At 34.9% G+C, this 9,752-nt stretch overlaps 1 protein-coding gene across 1 annotated transcript; it reads left to right on the forward strand.

Moving 5' to 3' along the window:
- The first annotated feature begins 302 nt into the window (after positions 1-302).
- LOC147523941 (putative WRKY transcription factor 12) lies at positions 303-3,866 on the forward strand. Its single transcript, XM_086601024.1, has 4 exons — positions 303-590; positions 758-837; positions 1,371-1,532; positions 3,612-3,866. Exons 1-4 carry the CDS (start codon positions 348-350, stop codon positions 3,772-3,774), a joined length of 648 nt encoding a protein of 215 aa, XP_086457150.1. The 5' UTR covers positions 303-347; the 3' UTR covers positions 3,775-3,866.
- The last annotated feature ends 5,886 nt before the right edge of the window (positions 3,867-9,752 follow it).

Here is a 9,752-nt window from a genome sequence, read left to right on the forward strand (position 1 = left end):
CTCTTAGGATATCTGAAAGATGCTGTGTTTAAAAAGAGGAGATTGAAAATGAAAGCACTAGCACTGCAAGATAATAACATTCACTGTTCTTGTCTTTCTTTATAATACCGTATATAGATGAGTAAGAAAAAGAATGGTCTATCTAACAAACAAAACATTCCACCGGCACTTACCAGTGGACAAGCACCATCATCACCAAGTAAATCAACTGATTGACCTGACTTATATTCTGTACGGTCACATGCACCAAGGGAAAACAAACAAAAAGAATAATAAGTGTTATGAGTTGAAAGTTATTCAACTTTAAGTAAGATATCTTCATTGAAAGACTAATACACTTCAACCACATGGAATCAGACCCAAGAGCTTCCAGTGGTTGCTTTGAACCTGTAGTCAGATTCTCTACTACACAGCCAATCCATGAAATGGGGTTTGTTCAATTTGATGAAAACCAGGGTGGTTTGAGTAGTTTCTTAGTCCCTCCTCCATCTCAGTCTTCTCATCAAGTTACTTTGCCTTTCAACAGCAATACTACTATTGGATTTAGTCCTAATGAACTTGTGACAAGACCTCCTTGGAACAACGACCAGGTAGGTAAGGTTTTTACGATATTTGGGGAAGAAAGTACTACCATTAAAGGGCTGAGTAGTAAAAACAAATAACATGAAGATTTGCATGGCATGTTTTCCTTTGGCTTATTTATTGCATGGTCTGGTGGTTTTTGATATAAGTTTCTTTGGATCTGTAAACAAATTAGGTTGGAACTGTGAATCCTAAGGTTGGTAACGACGACGGGAACTGTGGTGGTGGTATGGTTAACGATGGCTCCAATTCATGGTATGGTTTATACTGCACATCAGGCCTTTATTGATTGATTACCACCCATAACTAGGCCTCTCAAAAGTACATGGTTGAGGTTTCCTAAGAAATCTTGGAAACTAGAAATGGTATAGTTTCTATATATATGCAAATTCGTGAACCTATGTAGGCCAACAACTGATCGAGTCTTGCTTCTTTCAGTTTGTTATTGTTATCACCTGTGCCGCTGTGCCCTTATCAAAACTACTGGCGGGTAGCTAGAACGAATTAATCTGATCGATATGATCGATGTCGCCGTATCTATATATGTAATATTATTGGTTTTGGTCATACAACTCAAGGGATTTAACACTACTTTTTCATTGATCACAATTCACAGCCGGATACAATCCTCCTTCTACCAGTGCTTACTTCTAACCAGTTCTATCTGTAATCTGTCAAAAACTATGTAACAAATTGAAATGGATCTAGACCTAACTCAATAACCCACACTTCAAATCGTGCTGGCGATAACTCAAATATTAAACTGTTTTTAACTCTCTATACTGTAGGTGGAGAAGCACATCGTCAGAGAAGAACAAGATGAAGGTGAGGAGGAAGCTTAGAGAACCAAGATTTTGTTTCCAAACAAGAAGTGAAATAGATGTACTTGATGATGGTTACAAATGGAGAAAATATGGTCAAAAAGTGGTCAAGAATAGTCTTCATCCAAGGTAATATCCTTGCGATATCTGTCCATCCCTCACTTGTTAATCAGCTAGATTTTCATGATTTATTTCTTGATATTCTTCTCATGATCTTGCACGCACCTATATATTCTACCTATGCACTTCCAGTCATTGCTGCACCCATTGTCAGAAACTTCTGTTTCTTATAAGTTGTCATTTTCAGAATGAGTCCCCTACACATTTCTCTGACGAACCCAAGTCTCCAAAAATGCATTCACCAAGTACAATGACGACCTTTTTTTTTTTTTTTTTTTTTTTTCTTAATGTCTTTGTTTTTTCTTTTGGTTATGTAATTCTGCTTTAGTACACAAGACTAACTACATCTAAACTAACTTTTACCCTTTTAATAAGCGTTGTTTAGAATGGATTCTAGCAAGCTATGAAATTTGGTTATAAAGATACACAAGTCATTCTTTCAAGCATGATATGGTTTGTTCGATTCAAGGATTGTTAGATCATACTCATGTTTTTTATAAGAAAAAATTTCACCTTGATCAGTTGAAATTATCAACACGAAAATCAACCACCTGTTTTATAATTTTGGCTAATGAGCTAATCCAAATCTCTTAATTTGTAAACCCTATTGTATTAGTAGATCTCCACCAACAACGGATATCTTTTTAACGTAACCGGCCATCAAATTACTACTTAGTGTACTCCTATTTCCTGGCCGGTGGTTCTGCACACGTACCTAGCTATGTCTGCTTTATTCATGATTTTCAACATTTACACATGAGCTTCCACTTGTTTCCTCACAGTTTCTAAAGTCATTGCCTCAAATCATATGGTTTTTGAAAAACATGCCCCTAGTGCCTCTGTACATTCTAGGTATAAAATATGACTCCACAGTTTAGGATGTTTCAAGAATAGATCTAGCATTACAATCACTTCATCCAAACATGACGATTCTTAACCACGAACATTAATCATCTGTCTATCTAACATAGTTTTACTAACTGATAAAGTATAATATTACTAATTAATTATTTCAATCTTTCAGAGAATATTTGAGTTAAAATTCAACAGGAGTAGTTTACCTAAAATGAGATAAACTGAACCATTTCAATTAGAGAATAGAATTTCAAGATTTCTAGAAACCATTTTGACTGAGCGTACCTGATCGACTGACAAAATTAAAAAAGAGTTGTATCCACCAACAGTTTTGCACCTGGTTTGTGAAACCCCGTCCAGCTCCAACAATCCGGCCACTTATACTTCAATGGTACTGGTAGACTTGATATATAATAATCTTCATAGCCACTCAGAATACATATAGATTGAAATTTTGAGGACACAACTCCCCTCCTCCCCAAAGGCTAGTTGCATGAGTCATCATCACTTCATAATATAATCCTATAACTATTAAACTTAGGGTAAACTTATGAAACTACCCCTAAAATTCCATCTGTTAAACGAAACCCTAGACCCTAGTTATCTAAAAACCCCTTAGGCAATTCAACTTTCCCTTCCTTAGTTTACTAATATATATAGTTTGCTAACTCAACTTCTTTGGTTTGAGTTTGCTCCAATATCAAAACATAACTAATTGATACTACATGAGAGCATGCACGGAAGCAGCATATAACTATCAGAAAAGTGCGTGCATGAATTGAAGTCTGTAATGCAAAGTAATGTACTCTTTACTATCTTCATCTTTGAGACTATGGTCTAAAGAATTATCACACATTTTGTACACACCAATTGAGAATTGTGTTATGTGTGGACTACGGAAATCAAATAGTCCCAAATGGAGAAGAGTACGTGATGATAAAGACAAAACCCCATACCCATTACCCAATGCGTGGTTAAGTTCGGACAGTATCAGTGCTACTGTGCTACTTAATCCATGAGTCTACAGTAATTGGTGATGCGCATATATGGCGAATTTAAACATTTGCATACAGTAGTTGCCGTATTGTTATTGTGCATTTACGATTACGTTTGTTCCTTCATTCTTTTTTTTTCTAGTCTAGTCTAGTATAATCACATTATTCTAGTCTAGTATAGTCACATCATATTTGCGTTACTAAGCAACACAAAATTGTTTCTGGTTATTCTTAGCAGAAGTTACTATCGTTGCACTCATAATAATTGTCGAGTGAAGAAAAGAGTGGAACGATTATCAGAGGATTGCCGGATGGTGATAACAACATATGAAGGCAGACACACTCATTCTCCTTCCGATGATTCAAATTCATCTGAACATGAAGGCTTTAATTCATTCTAGCTAGTAGTTTTGATGTCCAAATGTCATCGCGTCGTACATTGTAAAATCGGTAAATTATGAATTAGTTTGAAAAAAAATATTTATTGGCACCATATTATTCAAAAAGTTATCTGATTTTGTTATTGGACAGTACAATGAGTGTATCCAAAATTTCAAATCTCAATTTCGTAAGAAACAAGTACGTAATATATATGTTCAATAATTGTTATTGAGGTACCTATATATGTTCTTCTATTATAATTAAATAGACTTAGTGAGAACACCACACTAACTTAAGTAGATTGAATTATGGAGAGAATGAGAAATAGATAAATCTTATTGATTAAAAATGTTACTGAATAGGAGGAGGTTACTGTTTCGACCAAATATGATCAAAACACTAAGTGATGACGAAAGAAATGAATAACGTAGACAAGTAGTGAGAAAAGTGATGGTGATCGAGAGAATGATGAGACTGTACATTTCGGTTACCTACGTACCCAAATTATCGATGGGATCAAGTCTCAAGAACGTAGTTTGTATGAAAAATAGTTTTGTATTTATATAGATAGAGTAAAGACTTCTTGTAGCTCAAGTAATTGTTATTGAATATAACTCTCAACTGATCGATAATTATCTCTTTGATAAGAAACGAATCTGGATATAAATTAATATACGTAAATGGCAAGCCATGTGGCTAGGGTTCAGGTCAAGACACATGAGTTAGTGGGCATGTACATTGATCCATGGTATCGCAAATTGGGCTTTAGCCCTGCCGATTAAACGAATAAAGTGAAAACCCCTACTAATGGACGTTTGCCACGTAGGTGGAGGTCGAAACAATTACCTTTATATATAACTAGGTAATCTCCTTTCCAAGATAAAAGATTACCAGGATAAACACCAGATACAAGGATTACCAGGATATGAGGAGGTGTCCCATATGAGCTCAATAGTGGGCATCCATATAGGCCCAAGAATTTCATAACACTCCCCCCTTGGATGTCCACTATTATTGTAGAAATTCTGGTTAATGCATCTTTTGTAGCATTATTCTGGATGCTCTATAACTATCCAATGACAGTTGTCTCATTAAAACCTTGCTAAAGAAAACCCAGTGGGAAAAACCAAAGCGAATGAAAAAGAGTACAACATTACTCAGAATAATCATTGTGATTTGTTTAATACTGCCTCATAAAGACCTTTACTAGGAAAACCCAGTGGGATAAAATCAAGATAAGGGAAAAGAGTACAGTGCATATGTCCTGGGACACATTCTTCAGGATGCTCCCCTTGTTATATTACTCCCCCTGATAAAGACAAGTCTTTACATGACTTGGTGGTGAATTCTTCGCGATTTAAGGAAGTTATTGCTGGATCTTGCTTTGTCGATTGCCAAGACATAGCTACATATTTATTAATAAAAATTTAACGTGTTTGAGAGTAACCCTTCTGAGGGTCGGATGGATAACCAAAGACTGCATAGCCAACTAGATCATAGTCATTAGTGGAACCATAAGAATAAAATAGTTTCATACCAGTTATTCCATAAAAATATCTCAATATGTGTTTGACATCATTCCAGTGTCTAAGTGTATGTGCACAATTATATCTTGATAAGAAACTAATAGAAAATGCAATGTCTGATATTGTGCACGTATTGTGCTAGATACATAAATGCTTCAATATCACTCAAGTAGAGTATTTTCAAGACCAAGAACTTCTTCATGTTCCTCCTTTAGTCGAAATGGATCCTTATCTAAATCCAAGTTTCGCACAACCATGTGCTTTATCCATTTCATTTCAAAAAATCTATAGTCAACAGTTTTCTTCAATTCCTTGGGAGTCCCAATCAAATTTATACCAACCAAACTTGCTACTACTATATTGAATCCAACCTCGAATTTTACTATAGGTCCACACCACGATTTTCAAAGAGTTTAATTATGCTTGAATAGCAAATTCCAGATTTGCCAATCTTTCATTTGTCGACAAAACATGTGGTTCATTTATTTTTCATCATTGTCTTTTAATGTTCCAATAGCTATACCATAGCTAAATATGTCATCCATGACAAGTGCTTTCCTATCCCACAATTCACCTGAACGTGCATGGAATATTGAGATCGATCTCTTCATTTTCAGGTACTTGTGCCTCTCCATGGGCAACCATAGGCATTTCAGTGAATTTTGGATATTTGCACATTTTCATTATTTGTTTATGGAGCTCCATCCATTACCTGGCTATTATTTGGACAAAATGGTTCCTCAGTTCTCCTCTCCTAGGAGCACTCTCTTTGGATCCTATAGGTCTACCACGCTTTTAACGTATAGTAGATTCATTTGCCGCCATGTTTGAATCGGACCCCGTCTAAATGGAACATCAATTATGGCTGGCACATTCATGGTTACTTTTACCATATTATTTTTACCATATCATTAAATGCTTATGCATTTTTTTCTGCAACCACTTGTAAGTGTATCATTCTCCTTATTTCATATAGTCACATTCATTGTTTGGATCTTTAATGAGACAAAAGACGTGATCCAAGTTGCTTCACGTCGTTCCTTAGAGCAACCATTGTTTTTCTCCCCCTAATTAACGACGGGAAGATTATCTCATTAAATTGACAATCATGTAATACAGACTGTTTAAGTGAGCTTCTTGCTCCCAACGTTAGATATGATACATAATATCTTTCTCATTTATGGGTATAGTCTACCAGACATATATCCATAATATTTTTCTCCATTTATATATCCATACATTTTAACATAAAGTAAAATAAATTTATAAATATTGATACTAGCACAAGTATATTAAGAAAAATAAAACTTGAGATTCATAATAAGAAAATTCAAAATATTAACGACAATCATGGCCTAGACTTTCCATGAAGAGAACACAATATTAATGGTAAACATTCCATGAACTGGTAATAAAAATATAATTAACTAAATAAATCATTCCAAGGATGAAAGCTTGCTCATCAAACTTGCCCATTGCTATTTGGATTCTCATATTGAACCTCAAGGAAATCAAAACAATCCAAATGAGTACCACCATTAAAGTGGTCACTTTTCTAATTCTCTATCACATTTGTTTCCATTTTTTAGAGGCTTTATACTTTTCAACCTCTTCTATAAGAGCTCGATAGTATTTTGCCCAATGTCCATCATTACCACCACATCTGTAGCAAATATCACTTCTCTCCTTTTGTTTGTTAGGAGTATTTGAGTCCCCTTTATGCAGTGGAGTTGCCCACTTGTTCCAATTATCCTTTTGTTGGTCAGATCATTAATATTCCAATGATTCTTTTTTCTATTACCGTTGCCATCTCCATAAGGATGATAATCTCGACCACCTCTCCCAGTATTTCTGCCTCTTCCACACCCTCTCCCATGTTCTCTACCACGACTACCACTAGCTTGAAAGCTGGCATTTGCTTCTGGAATTGTCATTGACCCAGTTGGACTGGAGTTGTGGTCTTGATTAAAATGTTACTATTTTGCTCCACAACAAGGAGACATGCTATAAAATCAGAATATTTGGAGAATCATCTATCTCGATACTACTGTTGCAGGAGCACATTTGAGGCACGAAAGGTATAAAGAGTTTTCTCTAACATTTGCTCATCAGTTACCTTTTCACCATACAATTTCAACCGAGAAACTATATTAAACAAAGCAGAGTTGTATTCATAAACTGTCTTATAGTCTTGGAATCTCAGGATGAGCCATTCACTTTGAGCATTTTGGTAGTATGACCATCTTATGGTGATCATACCTATCCTTCAGGGATTTCCAAATTCCTACTAGTCTTCCTCTGTTAGGTACTCATTATTTAAGTTGTCATGAATATGATGACGTAGGAATATGAGAGCTGTGGCCTTTTCCTCTGGACTCATTTTGTTTCCTTCTTATCACCAAGTTTTTTAGATTGTAAATGGATCTTGGCATCCAACTACTGCCATGATAAATAATTGTCGTCTCTAATTAAAAGAGCTTGAAAATCAAGTTTACTAAGGTTTGACATCTTTCAAGTAACTGTAACAGAATAAATAAAATTTATGCATCAAATTTTCACGTTGGATCGAGATTTTGGGCCAGTATTTTGAGTCACATGTATAACAACTGCCAAATATCACTTATCATAACAACTATTTATGTGGACTTAAAACAAATAATGTATGACAAAAACAAACTATATGTGGGGTTTGTAAACCGGTTCTGGTTAACTGATTTTGGTATGGTCTGTAGGGGTTAGACCTGACCTACTTTGAATTATAGGGATCCAGCCCCAAAAAAAAATATAAAACCAGCCCAAAGAAACAAGAGACTTTTACTCTGGCCTAAGCCCAAGAATCTAAATAGATCTAGTGAATCTAAAATAAGACCGGGAGCACCGGATCAACCTCTCAGTTGTCTCCCTCCCCAGCGAATCTGCTTCCACCACTAGCCACCACGAGTTCCACCTCCCAACCACTTTAATTAATGCAAAAACTCTAATTCATAAATATACTAATTATATTCAGCAGAACGACAACATAGAATAATCCAACATAGCATATATATTCACGACAGGCTATAAATATCATGTTTCATCACTCGTCACGTTGAAATTTACACGTATACAAAATATCTACTTAGTTAATCACATACCATTAATCGTTAGTAAATCACATACCTTTAATCCAAAGCTAGAGACTATCGTGCTGATAACGTGTCAAAATTAAATAGACTTAAATGAGAACATCACACTAACTAATTAAGTAGATTGAATCATGGAGAGGATGAGAAAGAGATAAATCTTATTGATTAAAAATGTTACTAAATGGGAGGAGGTTACCTTTATATATAACTAGGTAACCTCATTTCCAGGATAAATGATTACCAAGATAAACACCAAGATACAAGGATTACCAAGATAAAAGATTACCATAATAAACATCAAGATACAAGATTTACGATGATAAACACATATGAGGAGGTGTCCCATATGGGCTCAATGGTGGGCATCCATATAGGCCCACGGATTTCATAACATTCTTCATGTTTGTGTTGATTATTGTTGGTAGGTCGACCCTAAAAAGTTTGTTAGGGTTGTTGTGTTGTTGTTTGTTTGTTTGTTTGTTTGTTTTTTTTTTTTTGTTAGAATTATGCATGCACATAATTAAATGGGCTAAAAATTAAACAAGTCCTAATAAGAAAATTCTAAACAAATTCTTAACAAGAAATTGGCCCTAACACCCAATTTTGGAGAAAATGAAGTCTAGAGGACACAGTTTTTGGTGAGTAACTCACAAAGACAAATTCTAGCAATTAGTAACTCACGAACCCACGATTTCAAATTTAGTAACCCTCAAGGACAAAATAAGTTGGCCCGACCATTTTATTTTTTTTAAATGCTAGATATACCCTTTTGTGAAAATAACCCTCAAGGACAAATGACCCGGATTTAAAATAAATATTTTCTAATTTTACCCTTTTTGTCATTTTACTATTAACAATGAGTGTTCATACCTTTTGCTGGTGTATGAACAATGATTGCTCATATCCAAATAGGTGAATGTACCTTATACAATATATTGATGTATGAATATTAAATGTTCGTACCAAAAGGACTATGGACATTCAATGTTTATACCCAAAGATTATGAACATTGAATGTTCATACCCAAAGGACCAAGGACTATAAACGGACTATGAACATGGAATGTTCATACCCAACGGACTATGAACATGGAATGTTCATACTCAATCAATGTTTATACCCAATCAATATTCATACCCAAGGACTGTGAACATTGAATGTTCATACCCAAAGGACTGTGAACATTAAATTAAATGTTCACTATGAACATTTAATGTTCATACCCAAAAGACTATGAACATTGAATGTTCATACCTAATCAATATTCATACCCAATGACTGTGAACATTGAATGTTTATATATGAACATTCAATGTTCATACTAAATACACCAGGTCATTTCGTCT

Source organism: Coptis chinensis, chromosome 1 (genome assembly GCF_015680905.1).
Source record: "Coptis chinensis isolate HL-2020 chromosome 1, ASM1568090v1, whole genome shotgun sequence".
Classification (NCBI taxonomy): Eukaryota; Viridiplantae; Streptophyta; class Magnoliopsida; order Ranunculales; family Ranunculaceae; genus Coptis; species Coptis chinensis.